General features: G+C 31.5%; 1 protein-coding gene across 1 annotated transcript in view; it reads right to left on the bottom strand.

The window, feature by feature from the left end:
• LOC134705052 (U3 small nucleolar ribonucleoprotein protein IMP3-like) overlaps positions 1-23,627 on the bottom strand; it is a 34,770-nt gene extending 11,143 nt beyond the window's left edge. Inside the window, exons 1-2 of the mRNA XM_063563823.1 lie at positions 23,418-23,627; positions 22,298-22,405 (exon numbers count right to left, since the gene is read on the bottom strand). Of these exons, the coding sequence (XP_063419893.1) occupies positions 22,298-22,405; positions 23,418-23,554 (245 nt within the window). The 5' untranslated portion in view covers positions 23,555-23,627. The remainder of the gene's footprint in view (positions 1-22,297; positions 22,406-23,417) is intronic.
• Positions 23,628-26,638: the final 3,011 nt, after the last annotated feature.

The following is a 26,638-nucleotide window of genomic DNA, read 5'->3' as shown; positions in this document are numbered from 1 at the left end:
ACATTTACAAGAATAATTCACTGATATTTGACTATTTTTTGTCTCCTTCATTTGTTGTTAGTATCATAATAAGAATTAGAAGATTAGAAAGACTTCCAAGTTAACCCCCTGACAAGTGTAGTTTGCTAGTTCTGTCAAGCGGGAGGGTTTGGGGTGGATCAAATGGAAAGTTTTTCTACAGAACATTAACCTCATGGACATTATTTATGACTAACAAAAACAAAACAACAGTTTATTTATTGTCAAGATAACTTATATTACACAAGAGTAAATATATTTATCTTTACATCATTGCATGTAAACAAACTCACACCCAGTCAATCAAATGCATTGTTGATATGCAATATATTTTCTACAGGATGCAAATAATGCGAGCCAGAATTCTTGGCACTGCATCTATGTATGAAAAACTATTCAAAATACCAAAATGGTGAATAAACGTATCAATTGTGAAGGTTTAGTCATCAAAACAAGCAGCTAATTTAGACATCTCAACAAGGGGAGAGAACTTTTACTATACTACAGATCATTAGATAAACAATCAAGGTATTATCAATTTCATTGTTTGTTGCTAACTTTAATATAAGTGAATAGTGATGATCTGTTCTACCTGATTATTATTATCAAGGAATCAGAGGGAGGAGAGACAACTAACATATATTTATTCCTATTACACCTTTAAATAAGAGGGCACAGTGGGGGCCACAATGAAAATAATGGTGAAGCCAAGAAGTTAATTTGTAATTAATAAAAATGAATGTTTTTGAATTAGGGACAGAGGACTCCTGGGATATGCCTCTACATTTGTGAAGTAACCAATTATTTCGTATGGTAATGAATCACTATAATACAGAGATGACTATATTTAGGTACATTTTATATATAGCACATGGTTATGCACTCCTTATTCAAACTTCCAAAACTGTATATATTGTTTGGCCCATCATTAAATTGTTTAACTTAAAAGCCTGCTCAGGCAAACAAACATTTTTGACTGTTGCTTTTTGGTTTATTATAAAGTAATTAAACATGACTGGAACCCCCCACTGAAACAGTCAGTGGGCCCCCACTTATGAAAATTTCTGAATCCACCACTGTTCCTGTTTTTATTTTGGACTATATATGACTTAGGAAAGACAGAAGCATTTATCTTATTCTTATCTGAGATCATAAAAGTAAACCACTTTTTAAAGTTACTAAGTATTGCTCTGAAATTTACAAGATTTATTTGGTGTATACATAACCAACTGGCATTTTATTTTCAGACTAACAGTCTGAGAGTAACATTAATTATTCCAGTTGTTTAGGCAGGACTAACAAGAATATGTCCACAGTACACGGATGCCCCACTTGCACTATCATTTTCTATGTTCAGTGGACCATGACATTGGTGAAAAACTCTAATTTGGCATTAAAATTAGAAAGATCATATAAAAGAGAACATGTGTACTTGGTTTCGAGTTGATTGGACTTCAACTTCATCAAAAACTATCTTGACCAAAAACTTTAACCTAAAGCAAGACAGACATAAACAGACAGATGCACGGATGAATGAACGGGGGCATAAAAAATCTATACCTATGATATATAACTTGATTAAAACACACGTCCTAACAACATATTGCATTGTGTTTTCTCAATTTTTTCATTCCTTAAATATAAATGAATATTAATTAAGATTACTTATCTATCCAACGTTTACCAATTGATGTGGTATATTATTAAAGTAATGAAAGTTCTCTGTTGAAGAATCATGCATACAGTCATACTGTTGGAATTCTTCATTATTTCATAACAATTCTTTGGTTTAATAGCATAAATTTATTTATAAACCAGAGAACAAATTTTCATGTAAATATTTGTTAACTTGAAGATTCATTAAAAGAAACAGTTTTCAGATTGTTTTGGAGATTTAAAAAATAACCAATTTTTTACTCATACAAAATGTAATTGTGACAGTATGTGACAAAATGTCTTATATGTACAGTTGTAAAATTTATTCTCAGTCATTTATTTTGATACATGATTGGAAAAGGTACATTTTGGGCTATTAATGGTCCTCTAAATTTGCAGAAAATGTAAAATTAAATCAGACTTATAAATAAGTTTTTCCCTTCAAAATAGACACCTTAAGAATATGTAAATATTACCATAGCCTAGTTGACACAGTTTAGACGATTTAAGTATGGTCAAGGGAAATTTGTAAGGATATATCAAAACTTGAAGCTCATATGGACCTGTATCGCTCTATCATCATTTAGGCTTTATATTGTCATACATTTAACATTTTAAAGAACATGACCGTTAGTTTTCTTGAATTATTTCATGTTTGGGCCTTTTGAAGCTGACTTATGATACGGTATGGGTTTTTTCTAATCCTTAAAAGCTTTACGCTTGCCTGTAATAACCTACATTCACATTTGAACTTTTGTGGATATATGTCTCATTGTACATTATACCACACTTCCTTCTTTTTACACAGTAATTCATTTCTAACTGCAAAAAATGTAGATTTTTCCCTTCTCATATAAAATATGCTACTTGCTAAATCTCGTTAAACATCTACCGTTTTTCTATTATTTATGTCCATATCAGAAATCTGTTAACTACAACCTAGTATGTACGGTTATTTGATACCTGAAACAATTCTAACACCCTATTATTTGTTGTATTTGTAAAATATTACAATAAGTATTGATGTGACTTAGATTTTATCTTAGGATTATGGGTAATTTATAGTTATTTGATAGTCCCTTGGATCTTACAGTGTGCCAAATTATAAAGTACAAACTGCAATTCAAAACACATAATATTTAAATTTAATTTTGAGACACTGTATAAATACAATATAAATTTGTCCACATAAAAGGAACTGAGTTGTAAACTACTAATAATTGTAGTATCCTACTCAAACATTTCATATTCAAAATACAATTGTAACATTCAGTGTGTTTACTGATTCAGTGGAATGTCGAATGTTTGGGAAAATTTATTTTAATGCATGAATAGCAGACATTAACCTATCTGAGAACTACATGTATTTAATGGTATTCAGGTTACACACACACGGTATTTAGTCACCCCTGATATTCACAACTTAAATGAATTTCTGGACTAGGTATAAATGAGATCAGTATTTACCTACATTCAATGAGCACCAGGCTAATGGACTATGTTTAGAAATACAGGGTACAACAGAGACAGGGGTTATATGTTAACACCAATGATAATGTTGAATGTCAGTATGACAACTGTATTACATTCTTTGGTTTCCATGCATGCACAACTCTTCAATAGGACACACAGAAATGTTCCTTATGGTGCTGCACAATTACATCATCCACATGTGATTTCATGTATGGTACAATGTATAAACAAATGTATATATATATATATAAATTAGAGACCTGTAGTATGATTGGCAATAAGATGACTATCCAATAGAATCCATGTGATTTGGATTTAAGCAACTATAAGTAATAAAGAAATTCAATGTTCGTCATTCAACAATGAGAAATAAACGGGGAATGTGTCCATGGGACACAGATGATGCCCTGCTTGCATGTAGCGATATAAAGGGACATAACTTAAAAACTGTTAAAGTGACACTACCCAAATTTCTTAGTTTTATGGTAATAAGCATTTTTTATAAGTTTCATAACATTTAGAGAACTGAAACGTTATTTCAGCAATTTTCCAATGGTAAAGGGGCATAACTCTAGAACATTTAAAGTGACACCACCATAATTAGAAATTATCTGTGTTTTGTGGTAATAAGCATTGTGTATAAGTATCATAACATTTGGTTGAGGCAAATTAAAGTTTGTGAAAGGAATCAAGTTTTTGGCCGTACGGACAAATGTAAGCTTTTAGCTAAGTAATTATAAATTGTCTTTTCCTAGAATATCAGCTTACATTTCAAGCAAAGTATAAATGCGACAAATTTAAAAGTCATTTTGTAAAATCAAATGCTGTCAAAAATAGTATTATAATTAATACTATTAATCTATGTTTTTGTTTTTCTTTCAATGCTACATGTTTGTAGTGTAACTGTTTATTGACTATCGTTTTGTAATTTTAATATGCCTGTTTGTTTGGTTTTTTTGTTGTGTATTTTAGTAAAAATCCTATTGTTTGGATTTCAAACTAATAAAATTCTTATTCTTATTCTTCTTATTCTTAAATGCCCTTTGTTTTTATCCTGCAGCCAAAGCTGGTAATTTCCATTATCTTGTAATAGTATAAGTCAAAAATATACTATTGCTTTTAACTATTTTTACACAGCATCTAATCTCTTGTCTTCTAGTTCTTGTTTGTCTTAACTAAAGAAATATATTTCATTCTGTATTTTTCTCTAAGACTGAGATCTAGGTGGGTGTCCTGAGAAGATATATTATTGACACCAGGCCTGGGGCCATTACATTGCAATGTTATGCATTACATTACAATTACTTTGTGATTTTTCCATTACAATTACAATTACAATTACATTTTTTCTCACATGTAATGCATTACATTACAATTACTTTGCCTGTGTAATGCATTACATTACAAATTACTTTTTCAATATAAAAACAAAAAGCATTTCAAAAACAGAGGTATATGTACATATGTATACAGTGTTAGGTAAATAGACTTCAAATACTGGTTAATTAATATGTCCATTGCACTTTATCATCATAAGTGGTATAAATGTGATGCCATTAAGAGAACAGCGATCAATTCTGTACACCTTTCCGTCAATACTTAAAAGCCTTTCTATAGGAGCTTATGTGTGGGAAATGGCTAAATACGTGATAGCTGTATTAGCCAAAGAAGAAAGACACACTGAATTTGACTTCCATTATTCCAGTGCATTGATTAAAATTTCTTCACATGGCTCAGACAAGTAGATGTCAACATCATGTACTGCACCGTATCTGTGTCTATACTCTATACCCTTTGATTGAGTAGTAGGAGGCATGAAACTGAAAAAGTCACTTTCAAGTTTCTTAGGTGGTGGTAAAAAATAAATAAATTATCATATAATTTTGTTTCTAACATTGATCACTTAATCATTAAGACATCATTAAGGATTTCAAAGGGATATAATAAATTTGTCATTAAAGGATTATCTTGTGAAATGCCTAAGGGTTCTGTGAGGACAAACATAAGTTGAGAAGATTTGATTGCAATAAAAACATTGTGAAATTAAATTAGGTGAAATAACAACACAGACAGGACCCAAACCACAGTTTGGTTTAAAAATGTTTGATATATTCAATATTTCATTGAAATACATGTAAGGTGTGTATAGAATTATGAAATTTTCATCTTCATATTTTTTTCATTGATCTATATAGTTTTGTTTGATAATTTTTTTTTAAAGATTTTTCATAGACCACCAAACACCAAAATATTCCCATATCATATTAAACAAATATCAGAAACCAAGATCAAAGACTTATTTTTTACCATTTTATATTTCTTACCTTAATGTGTGTTTTAAAGATTGATGTAATTTATTTAATACAGTAATTAACTGTGACAAAAAATTTATTCCATACTTTCTTTTGTTTTTGTTAATATTTTATTTTTATTATACAATATTCTTCAATTTTATCTATTTTACCAATTTGTAATGAAAAGTAATGTACTGTAATGGAGTCATTACATCAATTTTTAACTAAAGTAATCATTACATTACATGTAATTGTAATGCAGAAAATGTGCATTACAAATTACTTTGCATTACATCCAAAAAATGTAATATTACAATGCATTACAATTACAAATTACCATTACCCCAGGCCTGATTGACACATTTCTAAATAATATCCTTAAAGAATGCAGTTGCCATTTTTATGTTTAGATGCTGAGAAGTGACAACTGACAAATCTTCTTTTAATGTAAACTTAAAGCTAATTTACAAAACTTGATAAAACAAAACATACTGCTGTCCCTGATTTCACCATGATCCATTGAATGATTTATGAAGAACACATGCCTTCTGATAAATTCTTAATTTTTCATTTATGTGATTTCATCAACAGTGGATTTACCTATTTTAAAGGATAAACAATGGAACAAGGAAATATCCCAATTTAAACATAGATTATATATGTAAATGGAATTGATCAGACCCTTAAATCCCTTTGCAATGAAACTGTACTCCAGCATACCTGACAACAACCAGCATTATTTCAAATAAAGCACTGACTATGTTAAACACACAAGAAATAAACCAACATGATTAATGAAAGGTAGTAATATCTAAAGAGTCTAAATGAATATATACTAATGAATCTTATTTCAAATACATTGAAAGGTTTATCCCAAAAAAGGTGAACAACTCCTGCACCATAATGTAAATAAATAAATGGTTTAATTTGTTATAAGTAATTTCCTGACATTTCAAGTTGTTTAAGGTTTATGTACCCTTCTGTAGCCATTTTTGTACGAACTTTTAAAACTTCATTTGTATCAAAACTACAGATAGAATGAACAATAGAGATAGACCATTTAGTACATATTCCAAGGGGAAACTCGATGCAAAGCATTATTTTTTACTGTTTCATTGCATTTGATATAAGAGGACTTTGTGGCAAATAAATCAAGATTTTTATAGAAAATCCACAGCCTTTAATACAGGGATTTTTGTTATAAAATTTGAAACATAAATTACTCACTTGATTTTCTATGATGTGCTAGTGTTTATTTTTTACAAAAAGTTCTAAACAACCTGTAAATTCCAAAACACCTTGTGCTGAGTCACTAAAGTCGAGCGCACCCTAAAAGGTGTACTTGATTTTAGCCTATCTCTATTGTTCATTATATCTGTAGTTTTGATACAATTGAGGTTTGAAAAGTTCGTACAAAAATGGCTACAGAAGGGTACATAAACCTTAAAGGTATCTGTAAAGCAATCATCAGTATTTTTTTTAATTATTACTAAATATAATAAAAGTCGATGCAGACATTTTTTAAATATATATTTTATATGCAACAATGTACTTTATGATAAAAAACTGTAGTACAAAAGAACATGATTTTAATGTAACAAAATAAAGCTGAATACAAAACAGGTTTTCTTTAAAATAGAAGTATGTATATATAAAATTGAAGTAAAATGAGAACAAATCGTAAAAGCTGTTCATGATGGTCATCAATATGTGAGCAAATAAAGAATATTTAGTTGTAAATAAATCAGTTTCTTGTACATAACAAATCAAATCCATATACAGTCTTTCTACTGAAATGTTTTTATAACTTTGCCAGAACAAAATTTTTAGAAAAACTTCTAATTCAAGTAGTCATTTATATATTTTTGTATAAACTCTGTATACACATAAATCAGTAGAATTTCTTTTTCTTTGATGGATTCAACACAAAGAAACTCTAGCAGAACCTCCTCTTTATTTTCTTCCAGAAAGCAGCCTGTTGGCTTCCCTGATTAAGGGAGGTAACCTTTTTTTTTTTTAAGTATGCCAATCTACAAAATGAACTTCATCTAAATTGTTTAAGATTATTTAAGCCTGTTATATTTATGTTTTTGTATAAACATCTGTGAATGAGGTGTCAGAGAAAGAGGTCTTGTGATATTTTTATTGGTTCCATATGTCTTAAATTATCTTTATTTCATATCTTTACAAAAAAACATTGCATGGACAAACTCTCAACCTCTTGACACTATGAGAACTGATTAACTTAATAATCATGAAGTGTGCCAAAACATAAAATAGCTACAGAGATTATATTTAATAATTTATTTACTTTAGTTGTGTGAAGATAAATCAGGATCAAGATTCGTCTCACCTAGCTTTGACCATTTGCCTGCAACATTTATGAAACATTAACCCTTGCAATAAAGTAACAATGCCTCTTTGTTTAGAACTTTCTTTTTGAAAATTTTATTCAATGATTTATTCTTAAACAATAACACTCTTTCCAGGATTTATATAATTTGTTCCTTTTCCCCTTTTCTGGAAAAATATTTGACTTACTAGAGCATAACGATAAGAGCCATCATAGAGGATCTCACAACCAGTAAACAAGTAAAATGTAATGCAACAAGAAAGCATGTATTGTTGTGCTAAGCATACCACCACTGAAAAATAGAGGTAAGTGGTTTTACAGATCTGAAAAGTGTACACACATTAAAACTTGTCTTATGAAGAAATGTGTAACAATAAATTCAACATATCTAAAAGTTCAAAGTTTCAACTTTCAACAAACAGGTAAAAAGACCCAAAAATTGCTCACACTTCACTGCTAATCATTGTCAAGATGATAACCAAATAAAAAGTCATTCTGTTAAAATTTCTGAGAAAAATGTGACAAAAATATTTGTTGATTGAATGGAGGGATAAACAGAGATTGAGCTTAATCAATATCTACTTATAACCAATAGCTATTATCTACCATAGTCCCAGTTTTTCAAGACATTTTTGTATAGAATAATTGTATAGAATAGATGTTACATGACTTTCTGTGACCAAAACAAAGAATTCTGTGGAAACCTAAGACAGCTTGTACATCATGAAATACTGATCTCAAGAGGACAAACAGAGGTGGAAAGTGTATACCCCAACTCTAAAATATAAATGTATACCTTATTTTTTTATTAGCATTGAAATACAATCATTGCCAATTAAAATGATAGTAACAAATGTTCATCAGAAATTACAACCATAATGACATACTGCAACATTATACTTATCAAATTCCAACAGAACTTTTTGATGCTATCATTATCTTCTGACTCCAGTTTCTCAGGGTCAGGTGTTATAGAAAAACCATATGGTGTCCTAACTATGTCTGTGTGAAAGTTCTCATAAACCAATCAGGTTTTCTGGTTCAAATTCAAAAAGAATTCCTTAGCCAATCATACAAATTCTTTCAAAAGAATGTTACATTTTTATGTCCTAAAATCCTCCCGATCTTCAATTTGTTTTTCCTACTGACATAGTCTTATTTTTTTGGAACATGCAAGGTTATTTTTGGAAGTTATCCCAGCGAACACGTGCCAGAATTATATCAGCATCTATTTAGGGAACTGGCTTGGAATCAAGAATCTTTTACTACAGATCTACGTAGTATCTCATCACAACATCCAAACACCACTTCATAGCTGTTTTTCCTCTTTTTTTTATGTGGTTTACCAAAAAAAATGTAATTTTGCCAGGTTTTGCTTTCAACAATTCATTTTTGTATTCTATATATTTGTGCACTGGCAGATAAAGAAAGAGATTTTGTAGAAACTGCTGAAACTGTGCAATTTTAAAAGGTGGTGTGTGGTGTTTATTTTTTCCTTTCTTAGTTTACCTTGGAGTTTATTTTTTTATTTTATTTTTTTCTGTTTTTTAAAATCAGCTTTCAGATATCATTTCTAAAAACATGTGCTAAAATTTGTTGTTTATGGTGATGAGTTGATTTCTCCCTAATTGTAATAGTGCATCTCTTGTTTTTTTAATAACTAATAACTTGTATTTGATTCAATAAAATATATTTTAAAATTACAATCTCTAAATTCCTAAGGGGGAATAGCGCATTATTCCTTTTGGACAAAAACTTGATTCTTTGTAAAAGTCTCTATACAACATCTCTTTCATCTATTCAGTCAATTGATAGTTGTATTACATAAATATTTAGTAAAAGTATTGTAAAACTTTTAGTTTCTATTATATATTCAAAAATATATTGATGGCCTACATTTATTATTAAAACAACTATTGTTGTGTAAGAGTATTTAAGTTTTCATCCACCTGTATTCAAATTAAATACAGCCTGACAAATTTAAGACTTACTACCTTTTTTACTTTTTATAATATCCCTTGTAACCACACATAAAATAAGGGTTGAAAACAAAAAGAAACACAGAGAAGTTTTCTGAGCTTTAAATTTACAAGATGAGATATAATTTTTACTTCTAGAGTCCCACTATTCTTTTTTACTTATATATAACTTAAAATATAATAAGCTCTTTTGTCAGATTGTCTAAAAAGGACTGTTCTTTCAATGGATAAACACCTATAATATATAAAGATTTTTAAGGAAACTAAATATATGGCTCAAACTGAAACAGATTAAGTTTCCATCGTACAGGTTGTTAAAGCATTTAAAACCTCTTTTCACAGACATAAACTTTCTTTGTGTTTATTTGCACTTTTAAATGCAGAAGAAACCAGATGCTCCGCAGGGCGTAGCTTTATACGACCGCAGAGGTTGAACCCTGAACGGTTGGGGCAAGAAAGGACACAACATTCAAGCTGGATTCCGCTCTAAATTTGGATTGTGATTAAATAGTTAACACAGCATAGGTTTCTGACACAGAATGAATGTATTAAAATGAACATAAAATTTTTGTTTTCTCTTAGAGCAATTCACTATGCTGTTTAATATTAATCCTCTCATAAAAATGTTTGAAGAAATTTTCTTTTTATTTATGAAATTTCAAATGAGAAAAATTGAACCCATTTTTTTATTCACATCCCCCTTTCCCTTATTCCAAAACTAATTGCAATTAAAATATTCTAATGGAGTTTGCAACAATTACTACTCATTTTAATACATCATAAAATATTAAGATGTAAAAAAAACTGCTTGTTATCACTGAATGGTAAAGATTATTTAAATTTATCAGTTGGTAGTAAAAAGTGAATATACATTGTATATTGTATATAACAAAGATTTAAGTTGATTCTGGACAAAGAAAGATAACTCCAATTAAAAAAAATTCTTGCAGATATTTCTTGCTTACTATACTGGACAAAGAAAGAAAACTCTTAATTAAAAAAAAATTTGCTATTTCACAATATTGTGAAATTAGATATTTCTTGCCATTGCACAATACTGTGCAATTGAAAAGACTTGCTATTGCACAATACTTAATATAAAAATTTTAGATCCTGATTTGGACCAACTTGAAAACTGGGCCCATAATCAAAAATCTAAGTACATGTTTAGATTCAGCATATCAAAGAGGCCCAAGAATTTAATTTTTGTTAAAATCAAACTTAGTTTAATTTTGGACCCTTTGCACTTTAATTTAGACCAATTTAAAAACTGGACCAAAAATTAAGAATCTACATACACAGTTAGATTTGGCATATCAAAGAACCCCAATTATTCAATTTTTGATGAAATCAAACAATGTTTAATTTTGGACCTCGATTTGGGCCAACTTGAAAACTGGGCCAATAATCAAAAATCTAAGTACATTTTTAGATTCAGCATATCAAAGAACCCCAAGGTTTCAATTTTTGTTAAAATCAAACTAAGTTTAATTTTGGACCCTTTGGACCTTAATGTAGACCAATTTGAAAACGGGACCAAATATTTAGAATCTACATACACAGTTAGATTCGGCATATTAAAGAACCCCAATTATTCAATTTTGATGAAATCAAACAAAGTTTAATTTTGGACCCTTTGGGCCCCTTTTTCCTTAACTGTTGGGACCAAAACTCCCAAAATCAATACCAACCTTCCTTTTATAGTCATAAACCTTGTGTTTAAATTTCATAGATTTCTATTTACTTATACTAACGCTATGGTGCGAAAACCAAGAAAAATGCTTATTTGGGTCCCTTTTTGGCCCCTAATTCCTAAACTGTTGGGACCGAAACTCCCAAAATCAATACCAACCTTCCTTTTGTGGTCATAAACATTGTGTTTAAATTTCATTGATTTCTATTTACTTTAACTAAAGTTATTGTGCGAAAACCAAGAATAATGCTTATTTGGGCCCTTTTTTGGCCCCTATTTCCTAAACTGTTGAAACCAAAACTCCCAAAATCAATCCCAACCTTTCTTTTGTGGTCATAAACCTTGTGTCAAAATTTCATATATTTCTATTAACTTAAACTAAAGTTATAGTGCGAAAACCAAGAAAATGCTTATTTGGGCCCTTTTTGGCCCCTAATTCCTAAAATGTTGGAACCAAAACTCCCAAAATCAATACCAGCCTTCCTTTTGTGGTCATAAACATTGTGTTTAAATTTCATTGATTTCTATTTACTTTAACTAAAGTTATTGTGCGAAAACCAAGAATAATGCTTATTTGGGCCCTTTTTTGGCCCCTATTTCCTAAACTGTTGAAACCAAAACTCCCAAAATCAATCCCAACCTTTCTTTTGTGGTCATAAACCTTGTGTCAAAATTTCATATATTTCTATTATCATAAACTAAAGTTATAGTGCGAAAACCAAGAAAATGCTTATTTGGGCCCTTTTTGGCCCCTAATTCCTAAAATGTTGGAACCAAAACTCCCAAAATCAATACCAGCCTTCCTTTTATGGTCATAAAACTTGTGTTAAAATTTCATAGATTTCTATTCACTTTTACTAAAGTTAGAGTGCGAAAACTAAAAGTATTCGGACGACGACGACGACGACGACGACGACGACGACGCCAACGTGATAGCAATATACGACGAAAATTTTTTCAAAATTTGCGGTCGTATAAAAACATTTTAGGAATCATGTAACAAAATCTAACAAACAATGTCATTAAATGACACAATGTCACTGCAAAATACAAGGAACAATAAAAACATTTAGATAACCATGTGACACATCCTCATAAAAGTTAGTTTACTTGGCAGAAACACTGAATGAAAAGGGCACACATCATTGTCTGCATAACAATATTGATAAACAGACTTATGTAAAAAGAAAATGAAGAAGAACATTAAAGAAGTTAATAAACAAACTTGCCAAAATAGAAAATAAAGTAATACATATGAGAGAAGTTAGTACATTTTTTAATACTGTAACTGTAAATAGAAAAGTACAAACTATTATGCCTGCATTTGCTCATGTTGGTAATATCTAGTTTTTTAATTGCACTGACAAAATATGTCAATTCTAAAAAAAAAGAAAAAGTATTATCAATTTTGTGAGTCAAAAATAATTTTCTGGATTAAACTTCATCAGGAACATTCAAGGGGGTCCTGATCCCAAAATCCTGGGCTTAAAAACACAAAATCTTGAGGTCCCGAATTTAAATAAATTTATAAGACCTAATCATATTAAGTTCTATAAGACTAAAAAAGTCCTTAACAAGAATGTGTCCATAGTACACAAATGGGGCACTCACACTGCCATTTTCTATGATCAGTAGACCCTGAAATTGGGGTCAAAACTCTAATTTGGCATTAAAATTTGAATAACTTTAACCTGAACTAGGACAGAGGTACATATGGACGGAGGAACAGACACACAGACTGAAAAACATAATACCCATAAATGGATCATGAAAATTGCCCCAATCATCTGAGTATTGAAGTGAACTGGTTGTAAATGTAAAAATGTGATTTATTGTCCTCCTTTTCAAATTATCTATGTAAAAGGTAAGTAAAACCCATCAAGAACTAATCCATGTGTTACAATGATTTAACAAATTTTATTCATGCCACGTGCCAGTACGTCCTTTTATACTATATTTGAGCAAGGAATGCGTCAAACGTACCTCAAAAACCATACATTAAATATTTAATATGAATTTTAATGAGACTGTTAGGAATTGAGCAGATTTTAATTTTATTCAAAATTATAATTAAACTTTTTATTTCATATTGACTCTGTGATATGTAAATATAAGACATGTAATTTTACATTTGACACCAGCAATGTGTACAAAACCTGTTACCTTTTTAAAATAAATGCAACTAGATTTCATTGAGATGGGAGCCATCTCTTTGGGCCCCGCTGTCAATAATGTGGGGTAAATAAGTTGTATGGATAATCTGATATGAAGCATTATTTGGAAGTTATTACATAATCTCACATGTGATTTTAATCTAAGATTTTAAGTTAAAACTGATAAATATTCTCAACTTACTTTCATAGTATAATAGTGATATGACTGCATGATGTGAACTCATTGTTGACTACTCTAAGGTGACTTCTGGATATATGGATTGATGTTTGAACAATGTTTAAAGATGCTGCCCAATTGATATTTGTCACATATTTTTAGAATTATGCCTTCAATATATTATGACCCACCAAGTATAAAGTATGAAATATTAACGGTTCTCGAGAGGTAAAGCAGACACAATTTGTTAAGAACAACGAACGGATGGACAGACCAACGGACTGACCTTTGACCTAGGATGCATACATTATGACACATTTAATATATATGTTAAGTTGAAAATGTTTGTCAGGTATAAAGTATGAAATAATAACAGCTGTCCTCTCAAAATATAGTGTGCATCAAATTTGTTAGCGATGGACAGACCAACAGACAGACAGACCTTTGACCTAGGAAGTGGTACATACATCATGACACACCCTCTGGTGTTGGTTAAAATGGATGTCAAGTATAATATTTGAAATCATAATGGTTCTCAAGATATAGAGCGGACACAATCTTCACAACAGAACACAGGGTTGTCAACTGAAACCAAAGTTTTTTTGACGTTGACCTTTGACCTAGGAAGTTGTACATACATCATGACACGCCCTCTGGTGGTGGTTAAAATGGATGACAAGTATAAACTTTGAAATCATAACGGTTATCTAGATATGGAGCGGACACGATCTTCACCACAGGACACAGGGTTGTCAACTGAAACCAAAGGTTTTGACCTTGACCTTTGACCTAGGAAGTTGTACATACATCATGACACACCCTTGGGTGTTGGTTAATAATCATGTTAAGTATTAAGTATAAAATCATAACGGTTATCTAGATATGGAGCGGACACGATCTTCACCAAAGAACACAGGGTTGTCAACTGAAACCGAAGTTTTTGACCTTGACCTTTGACCTAGGAAGTTGTACATACATCATGACACACCATCTGGTGGTGGTTAATATACATGTAAAGTATAAAGTATGAAATCATTATGGTTCTCTAGATATGGAGCGGACACGAAAGTGTTACGGACGGACGGACAGACGGACGGACAGACGGACGGACAGACGGACGGACGGACGGACAGACTGATCACTATAGGGCGAACGGCCTTTTCGGCGGGGCCCTAATTAAGATACAGAGAAACTAATTCTGTATTTAATTCAAATACACAGGGCAAAAGTTTAAGTAATATTGCTGGACAAAAGAACTGTACTTAGTCACTGAAAATAGTATATATGAGACTTTACATAGAGGTATTACAAATCTAATGAAATCTACTGAATATTTAATAAAATCACTTTTGAACTTCAGCATGAACAATGCATCAAAGATCTTGAATATCAACTGATAGAAACTAAATGTATTATCTATATAATACAAATGAGAATGGAAATGGTGAGTGTGGCAAACAGACAACAACCCGAACAAAATTAGTTCAAATGCATATGGTGTTCAAAAAAACTTTTTTTTTTTAGAACAGTCAAACACAAAAATTGCATCTAAATTTTGAACTTATAGAAGTTGTGTCTTTAATTACTAAAAAAAAGTTTCTTCTTGTTTCATACTATGTTAATAAGGGTCATATATTACCAAGTAAATCACCATCTGACCATCAGACTGACCAGCAGCTTGTTATTAATAGGTGAAGATGTCATGCTCTTCTCTTTCTCTTCTTTGTCAGAGGTGAAGATATTAAATACCATGACATGGGAACTAAGACAGTTAGGTCCAGTTAGATCAAAGCCTATAATAGATTACTTGCATCAAAGGGTGTTGTAATGTCCACTATGTCCAGTAAAGATCAAAGGGAAATGCTAATAAGGTCATTAACAGGGTTTAAATTATAGTGCCTAATGCACAGTCAAGGATAAAGAATGGTATGATTATATAAAATTTGATTACCATGATTAAAATGGATAAATGAATGATTAAATATTGCACCATGCAATTTACATTGCTGTAAAATCAAATTAATGGATAATGAAAGAATGATCTCTTTTCTTTATCATTTTTTCATTTCAATAGAAGCTGTACATTATTTTCTAGTTAACATCTTGTCAGCATATCTGCCTACACTTAAAAATCTACTTCTCTCTTTAATATAAAAACCAATAAACATTTTAACAGTTGAAATGTTAAATATTCTACTGACATTAAGCGACAAGAAGATAATTTGATTAAAAGATAGACAAAGTAAAAATCTGCATTTTATCACACACCTCACTCACAAAGAATACAATGCACTTTCATGAATACCTCCTTGATCAAACAAAAACCTAATAACAAAAGTTAGAACAGTAGAAAAAGTCATGTTTTATAAACATCGTAAAATTAAAACAAATAACTAGATGAAACAGATATTAAAAAGAAACAAATTGATTTCATTAGGTAGTAAACTAAGAAAGTGCTACCCACATTCCTAAAATATGACTTATCTGATATTTAATAATATAGCATAATGGAAAATGAATTAAGTTTATCTAAACATACATGTATATACACCTACATTGAACATACCAGAATCATCTCTTTAAATCAAAGTTGCAATGTAAGCTTTTACCTCATTTGTTCATAAATGATTTTATAAATTATCATAATTTATTTAATATTTTAAGATCCATATTCTCAATAATGTAACTTCTCAAGAAATATAATTATTCAGGATCAGGATAGTTATAGTGTTTGAGGTCAATAAGGACAAAAAATGCTAATTCATCAAATGGAAGATTTAGGGTCAAAAGTCAACAGGGACAAATAGTTCCAACTCATCAAAATCAACAAATCCAGGAACAACACAATCTGTCCAAAATAAGTCGCCATATTCCAACAGCAGACTTAATTTTAATTTTATTTTAAATATCTATTTGGCATTAGAGAAGAGCATGAAGTCAAGTAGCTGTTGATGGTTGTTGTTTCCATAGTTGTTTTTTGTTAGTTGTAATAAGCTTAAGGTGGTATGGGAGTCTAAAATAAAAATGATAGAATTTGTTCATACTTTGTCAAAATGTAGTATCTATTGATACATGTTCAAAAATGTTATAAAAATGATAGGTCACCGTGCATTTTCTCAAGCTACAGGTTGTGACAAAATGACAAATTTTGTATGGATTATACAGGAAAAAGCACCATTTTGTGAATAGAAACTAAACAAAATGATAGAATCATGTAACAAATTAGATAAAGATAGCTTTCAGACAATGCTTTTAGAATATCAAAAGAAAAGATAGGGTCACTGTACGTTTTTTCCAGCTAAGAGACAAAATAGGAAAATTTCATGTAGAGTCCTTCAGAAAATGCACTGTTTTAGCGTTACCTCCCCTTAAAATGCCAATATGAAAATATTCAAAAAACAACAAAAAATAATCTACACTTGTAAAAATTTAATATTTCTCAGATATATTCTTATAATTTGGTTCTTTTAAATGAAAATTCACATTAAATATTGCATTCCTGCATCAAATTTTGCTAACTTGATAGAAAATATGGACCTTAGATTCTCTGTTTTTTACAATCCAAGATGGCGAAAGACACCCATACCACCTTAAATGAGGCTATTTGTTTTTTCTTTATAATTGTTTCACATTTTGCTATCTTAGGGCTAATTTTATAACTATATGCTGTATGGATTTTTACTCAATGTTGACCATAATCATGTGGGGACCTGAATTTTATTACATTCTTTGGAAGTTAGTTGTTGCATTTGCAATAACACCACATTGTCTTCTTTAAAATATTAAGACATTGATAAAGTTTTTATTCTCCAAAATAATGATATTTTTCAATCTTTCTACTAGTAAAAACTTATGCCCGTAGGTACCCCCATAAAATTCCCTAAAAAGACAAAAATATCAATTCAAAGATCACTGAAAGTTACAGATTACAAATTCTTAATTTAATTTACACCATACAGAGAAAAATGTGTAAAGTTATGCATCCCTCATGTGACTTCACAACAGCAAAGAACTTGATTAAAAATGAATTAAAGAAAAAATCAGTAGATTATATTTATATGGACATAATGTCTTTTGTTCAAAGTCAGATCTAAGCACACCCATGGGACTACAAACGCATGCAGTCAAAATCAATGGCGACTAAAAAACCAATTTGTATTTTATTTTAGTAAATTCTTAATGTTTTCTATCTTTGCTAAATGACTTTTTAGACAACTATCAGTAACCAAATGCTTTCTATGTAAATGTCATAAATACAAATTTTAAAGTTCTTAACTGCTCATTTCTTTTAATGTAAAAGAATAACTTTTAAAAAAAACTGTGACAATAGGAAATGGTTGCTTACTTATTTCTTGATCGGAAAAATAATCTTGATCTTCAATTTTTTATTTGAAGATATACATAAATCTCTTTATTTGGGTAAGATAAAACATGTGATGGTCAAAACAGATTTTCAAGTTTAAGGCATTTGGATCAAGCCAATCACTATGGCTGTTGAATATTGCAAGTCAGGGATTGAAGTTAAAATGTTGGCATGATAGCCCACAGCTTAAATTTTGTATTCTATATAGTCATATACAAGAAAAGCAGAAATTTAAGTAGCCCACATCAAATTATAGGGGCCATTGGTGAATGGGCCCCTGCTAATTTCAAACCCTTGTGCATTGTGTTTGATGGGAGCATATATCCAACTATTTGTGCTATGTTTTTTTTTAATTTTTTATCAATCTTAACACTTATTTTTCTAGTCAAATATAACTTAAAAAGTTTATCCTTCCTATGGCAGAATTTCAATCTTTTGCATATAAGACATTTATAATCCTCATTCCATTTTATTTTAGTCCTGTTATATATTTGGACACTAAGTTTCAGCTTTTTTATTCTCATCTGACAATTGTTTGCATTCTTCTTTTGTGGCAAACCAAGTAATTCATTTAAAAAATTGATATCAAATCAAATAACATTATTTACACAGACAACAGAACATGACAATAAACAATTTACAGACAGCTAAAAGATGAATGGTGCTGTCAGCCAAAAAATATTACTTCTTTTTTTGCTAGAGAATGTATTCAATAAAAGGTTTTCAATAAAAACAAAAAGATGCAGCAAAAGAAAGATTGAATTAATGGGACAGTGAGAGAGGGGTCAAATCTTGTGTAAACTTATCATAAAATTTTGATAGTATAAAATCAATATGGGCCAAAGGTTAAGGAATTTTGTATGAAATCTAATATAGGAAAAAGGTTCTCTAGTATTAATAGTGACATTCTGTTGTCTTGTTTTTAGACAGGTGTTTTAATCAATACACAAAGAGATAGCAGACACTTTACACTATATAAATGACACATTCACAAATACAGTTTAATCGGATATCATCTTGTTTTCAAATTTATCTTAAAAAAATTTGAATGTTAGGAAAACATCAATGATGCTCCCTAAAATCTCTTTCTCGGCAGCAGATAAAATCTCTATGGGATAATAAGCTCAACGCTATGGTCATATATATTTTAGTAAATTTCTTCAGCAAATATGAAGTTCTACATGAGTAAATGTCTTATAATTGGTGTTAAAATGAATCATTGGAACTGACTTTTTTCTTAGGAGAACACTAGGGCATTTTACTGAAAAACCAGAGGAATCTAAATATCTGACAAAAAGTCAAAAACAAGATAACCTTACATCCTTACGGTGGTTGGTCCTATAAGTAGTTATCATCTTATTCTTTTTCATGTGGTTTTTTGTAAGCCTACATGTAAATATAATGTCTTTAAAAGGGTGATTTTCTTAAATTTCTTGGTTGTGAAAATGCAACTTTTACATTGTCTCATCTGCCATATTACAGTGTTCTGGTACAGTTTTAGATGTTTGAGTTTTTGTGTGTTTTTTTTTTGTTTACCAGACCAATTGTCTCATAACTTTTGATTTGACTCTATATGTATTCACCTCTGAGTTTCCTGTTTTCAGATCAGTTTCTTCAGAATCTTCTATCTGTTAATGGCTTTCTAGTTTGATGACATAACCACACGTCACAATTGTGGGGAAAGCTAACCACAGAATTAATTCTGTGGTTATTTAATTAACTGATGGACTTTCTTAGACTTAGAGCAATAGGGAACAGGCCAATTAAATGTTAGCATAACACAGAACTTTTCGCAGATACTGTAGACCATTTAAATATTTACTAATATCATGCAGCATCTCATCATTATAATATAGAAACTTATTGGATAAATAAGAAATAATAATCCCTCTACTGATTAGGCCTCGTATGAAAAAAAAAATGATCACACAATGATGTGTGACAGTTCGCCAGTCTGTACTATCATTATTATTACATGAATTTAGCACCACAATTGTCATTAATTATTATAGAAGATTTAACACTAATAGAGGATAACAATAATTTCATTTGGTAATAGAATGATAGAAATTCTACACACGCTTTGCAGAATGATTAAGACATTAGAAGAACTATGCTGTCAACATTTTTCTTTATGAATGAGTTTTTTTCAATTATTTTGGAGAACATGTAGAAATCTTAAAATAATTGCATTAATTATTTTTTTAAAAACCATACACATTTATCAATATTTTCTAATGAATACATTCACTTTTCCATTTTTTCTTGGTGCTGTAAAATGTGTTATACATGCTAATGTATATACTTAGATTTACTTTTTATACCTACTGATGAATATCCCTACTTGAAAGTTTCCACATGAACTGAAATTTATAGTATTAAGAATTTAAGACACAGGATGAAAGACAAAGACTTTTTAAGAATACCAGTATATACATGCACCATGTTTTTAAAATAAAAGAATCATTATAATTTTGGTATCAAATAAAAATTTCAAGATTAGATTTGCTTTTGATTATGCTGTATGTAGGTCTCAAGGGGAACTTAATGAGAATACAATGTCACATGTGAACAATAATAACGCACATATATACTAGTACTTAGTTTAAACATATTTCTTTATAGTGGATTGGGAAACAAGTTTTACAACTTATATTAATCCCTTTCCACTTTGCAGGTACGAGTGCTGCCTTGTAGTGGCATTAGCCTACTCTTTTTCGAAATCTAAAAGGGTGTCTTTAACATGCAAGAGATATGACTCTCTCTTAACACGGGTCAGCCATTTATCATCCCCTTCCGACCGACTATCGTCGTTTCCTCAAGACCATACTCACAAATGGTGTCAAAGGAGAGCAGAAAATTGAATTCCTGAAATTTTCATCCCAAAAGGGAATCGAACCAGGAACCTTTGTGTTAGTAGTCCGATGCACTAACCACTACACCACGGCTCTAACAGTACTTCAAAACATAGTTATAAAGATGTTCAGAATATTTCAAGGAAACAGAAACAGAACTATACAATTAGACAATATGAAGCTCATGAGAGCATATATTGCGTTCCTGTCAAAAATATATCATCTAGATATCTATTTTCACCTTTAAAGAGTTCGAAAAATATTTTATAGAAACAAACTATTTACTTCCAAATAGAGTGACAACAGTTTTTTGGGTAGTATAGAATCAAGTGAAATCAAAGCCACTTTAATTTTTTCTTCAGATCCAGGATTAAATTTTTATTTCTTTTGTGTATAAAGAGATGTGTGGATAGACAGATATATGGACATAATTAATGTATGAATACTTAAATCCAATGGCCATCCTATTGTTAATTTTACATTCCTGGTCTTTCTTATGAAGGTGTAGTATTTAAGGGGCATTCACTGGTAAAACTGTGTTCTTTGATATGTGATGTGGGTAATATGACAGAACTGTGAAACTAATTTTGTATTTGTTGAATAGGAAGTCAATTTTACAAATATATATAACAGTAACAACCCAAATCATGCATTTTTTTTTTCAATTTTAGAGCAAGATTTGCATATCTGGCAAAAGCTGGTCACCAGAAATAAAATTAAAACTTCAAATCTGATATATCTGATATCTAAGTGTGAGGCGAAAACACAACCTCTGACTGTAACAGCAAAGTGCACATAATGTCAGAATGATAAGGAAAAGTTACTTCTCTTTTCAATACTGAATGGAACAACCAGTCAGATAAAAAAAAAATGTTTGCTTTTTCATGTTGTTACAATATTGTTCTTTTTCCATCTTTTTGTATCTTTCTCCTTATTTCATTCTTTAATGTTGAGAGCAAACATCCAATTTGTATTATTCTATTAACACATAATCTTCTAATACTAATTAAATTTGACAAAAACAAAAAACATTTGCTGCCATTATTGAACCTGAAATGGTTAGGTTCATCCAGGTTGTTTTTTATGAGATCTTCAATGGTAAGAAATGTAAACAGCACCAATTTTCTTCAATGCATAATGGCAGCAATTTTTTTGTTTTTTTTTGACAAATTCAAGTATTTTAATACATAATATCAGCCAATACAAAGACCCTAAATAACTTAAGTAGGTTAATACTGATTACATGTACAAATGATGTACAGTATAATGAAGAGAGACTTACAATTTTTCAAGGAGTTGAGCTGTGGCTTCTATTCTAAATGGATCTTTTTCATCAACTTCTTTGATTTTTCTTGCAAGCTCTCTTATATGTCTTGACAATTTATTGTACCTAAAAATAAAATACAATTAAGTTATAGGTAACAAGAATGTGTCCCCAGTACAGGGAATCCCCACTCACCCTAATATTTTCTATGTTCAGTGGACCATTAAATTGGGGAAATCTAATTTGGCATTAAAATAAGAAAGATCATGTCATAGGGAACATGTGTTTTGAGTTTCAAGTTCTTTGGACTTCAACTTAATCAAAAACTACCTTGACCAAAAACTTTAACCTGAAGCGGGACAGACGAACGAATGGACGGATGCACAGACCAGAAAACATAATGCCCCTAAACTATCGTAGGTGAGGCATAAAAACTCAGGTTATGCATTTTTGCAACATTAACCAACACTAACATAAATATTTATAATTGATAGAAAATCTCAATAAAAGGAAATATCAACGTTCTATGTAATGGTCTCAAATTGTTAACTTGTTTTCCAACAATTTTGCTTGCACATTTAGCTGTTCCTGTTCTGTTGATGGATGCTGTTATGTTTTAAAATCAAAAAATTTCCCACAAATTCATATAACTGATTACCAAAAAAAAAAAATTCCTTGTTTTCAAAATTCCAACAGGGAACATACTTAATATTATTGTAACAATAGACCATTTTTTGGGACATTTCGATTTCGCTCATTGGACTGCTTCATTTCTTTATTTTTCTCCATAACTACATCAACATGGCTGACATTATTTTCTTTTTCAGTTTGAAAGCATGTCCTTAGAAACGTCAGTTGTAGTCAAGCTCTATAAGCAACAATAGCAGCGGGAATTAATAAGGTGGCACTAAAGTCGACCGTAATACTATCAATACCCATACGAACAAAAATCGTACAGGTATGGATAGTAAACCCCATAATGCCATATTGACAGAAACAAGTGCCTAAGGATATAGACCCTCCTAATAATAATACCTTTCCGCCCCAAAATATCTACCCGCCAAAAAACATCTATGATACGCGCCTGTATGGTCAGACTGCAACCAGTGCCAGTGTAGGAAATAATTTTATAACTCACTTTGTGTAATCTTCACGTTTTTGAATGTGGTACTTTCTCATCACTTTAACTTCGTGTAAATTATTGTCGACTTCCCAGGAAATAAAATCGACTTTCTTCAGAAGCTTCTTCTCATGGTATTTTAGTTTTCTGACCATATTTACTGTTTATAATTTTTGAGAGCATGCAAAATTTAAACCGGAAGTTAGCAGGTATAATATAAGATATTTCTGACTCGGACCAGCTATGAAATATTTCCGGAAATATATCCCTTCGTATGTTTAATCAACGTACTGAAGTACTGAACATCAGATGACCGCAAGATCTTGTGGATGGTCCGGCCGACAAGCACTTTTACTTTTTTTTTTTGTGGTTAATCTGCAGTCGATAATTCCCGCATAACGCAGATATACTGTGCGTGTGTTTCAACCAGTACACGCCACAAGTTAAAAATAACAACAACTTTTGTGTATTTAATACAGGAACAAAAACAGAATTATGTAATGACGTTTGCAACAACTGTACAGGGTTAACATCAGGTTTAAATACTAGTAGTTACGACAGGAACTGCCACACACAGACCCAGAAGGCGTCTATTGTGGGGGCTTGTATGGCACATTCAGGTAGTTGGTTCCAGTCAACACCGAATTGTTCTTGGGATGAAACTGTATTTATAGGCATCCGTTGAAGTGCTGACTCTGGAAAACCTGTCTCTGTGGTATTGTCGGGTTGTTACAGTTGGTCTCCTGATGTAATCTGGAATAATGACTGATGCTTCTCCATAAAGGATCTTATAAAGGAGTATGAGCATGGCTCCTTGTCTGCGTGTTGCCGCTAGTGTTGGCCAGTCAAGTGTCTGTAAGAAATGTTGGTTACAGTTCCTGGTTCCCGAGAATCGTATGTTACAAATCGGACAGCTCTTCGTTGTACCTTCTCGGTTTGGTTAATATGGCACTTTTTATATGGGTTCCACACTGCAGATGCATACTCAATGTGAGGTCGGACTAATGTTTTGTATGCGCTCTCTTTTGTGTCTTGTGGGCACTTATTTAAGTTCCTTCTTAAAAATCCAATTGTTCTGCAGGCTTTTGATGTTGCTTTTGTTATATTGTGGTCCAAATTCATGACCTCTAATAGTTCTAAGCCGAGGTATGGGTAGTGCTGAACAGTTTCCAGGTAATGTCCCATCATATGGTTGTTGTGAACAACAGGGTTGCGTTTTCTGGTTACCCTAAGGATGAAACATTTTGCTGGATGGAATGTCATCTGCCAGCGTCTTGTCCATTCTACCGGTCTTGTTGTAGCTGCTGGCATGTATCCGAGTTGTGGACACTTCTGTACAAAAGGGAGTCGTCAGCAAACAGTCGTAGACTGGAACATAGCGATATAGAATCGCCTATGTCGTTGATGTACAAAAGGAAACATAGGGGTCCAAGGACCGCCCCCGGAGTACACCGGAACGTACTGCTTTCATATCACTCATTTCACCATCTACACAAACTCGTTGATTTCGTTTTGGTAAGCCATGCGCTTATCCAACCAAGAACATCTCCACGGATACTGTAGTAGCTCATTTTCTGCAATAGCCGCTGGTGTGGGACTGTGTCAAATGCCTTGGAAAAATCTAAGACAACCATATCTATTTGTTCTCTCATGTCCAAAGATCTTGCCACTGATTCTATGGTGTTCACCAGTTGATGAGTTTCACAGGAGCGATGTTGTCTGAAACCGTGTTGGTAGTCCACTAAAATGTTGTGTTTTTACAAGTGGTTCATTACATGGCGGTAGATGATATGTTCCATTGTTTTACAGCATATAGATGTCAGAGAGACGGGCCTGTAGTTGACTGCTTGTGTGCGATCACCTTTCTTGTAGATAGTTGTGATGTTTGCTAGCTTCCAGTCTGATGGTTCTGTCCCAGATGTCAAAGTCTGGTTAAATATGTATGTTAAAAATGGGGATATTTGGTCGGCTGCCTCTTTTAAGATTCCAGCTGGTATCATATCTGGCCCTATATGGCTTTTGATGTGTCCAGCTTTTTTAGAAGTTTGGTTTCGCAATTTTCTGTTACTCTTAGTATATATTTCTATGTTGTTGATGTTGCTGCTTCCAAGAAATGGCATTGTATTCATATCTACGTCTGTAAATACAGTATCGTACTGTTCATTGAGTATAGCAGCTTTCACTTTACTGTCTGTTACTTCTGTTCCTGAGCTGTTCTTCGAGGTTGTTATGTTGACAGCGTCTTTTTTCCTGGACTTAACATGTATAATGTATATTGCCAGAATTTCTTTCCCATGATTGGCTTTTCTACTGTTCTTCATTAGAACTTTCGTCGTTAAATATACTGGTGTCTTTATCATGGGTTTCTGTCATGGTCTGCTTGACAATGTCTCTAGCTTTTCTGAATTTTTTCCAGTTTTCTGATGTATCGTAGTTTTTAGCAATGTTGTATCTGCATGCGTTGACGTTTTTCTAATTAGTAATTAGTCGCTGGTGGTATGGCTCATCCATGGCACATCTTGATTCCCACTGATGTTTTATTTGTGGGACATGCTTTTTTACACTTGACAATTGTGTCTTTGAACATGTTCCATTTATCTTTTACGGAGTTTGTGAGATAATCTTTGTCTTTTAAATGATCTGTATCAATATCTGTGGTCAATATCATTTTGTAGACTATTCATGTCGGCTTTTCAATAAATATAGACGTTTCTTGTTTTTTTCTATATGTTTTTGCTTTGATGTTGCCCGATTTCATGGTCGCTCATTCTAGGCTGTGTTTGTGTTCTTTCTATCAGTCCTGGAATATTGGTAAATATCCGAGGTCAATTATGTTTTTTCTCCCTCTGGTGGGTTCTTTTACCATCTGAATGAAGTCATTTTCTGTAACTATCTCAGCAAGTTTGCTCTAAGGAGCCTGTGTCGCTCATCTTGGTCGTTGTGCATTATAACAATCGCCTCCCTCCAACATGCATTAAAGACTAAGATGGTTTTTTTCTGTTGATCTTGTTTTGCTGACAATATTTTCAGTGTCTGTTTGCATTTCTCTCTACAAATATATGTAGATGATCATGGTTTCATTTTCAATCTATCTGATACAGTTTGTGAATATTATAATAAAAACGAGTAAAAACCCGGGCCTATCCAGGGCATTTACTTTTATAATGAACTTTCGTTTTTAGCTCTTTTTTTTACCTACCTTCTATTTACATTTTTATACTAGTATCTTTTCTATCTGA

Source organism: Mytilus trossulus, chromosome 2 (assembly GCF_036588685.1).
Source record: "Mytilus trossulus isolate FHL-02 chromosome 2, PNRI_Mtr1.1.1.hap1, whole genome shotgun sequence".
Lineage (NCBI taxonomy): Eukaryota > Metazoa > Mollusca > Bivalvia > Mytilida > Mytilidae > Mytilus > Mytilus trossulus.
This window is presented reverse-complemented; position numbering and strand designations above follow the sequence as displayed.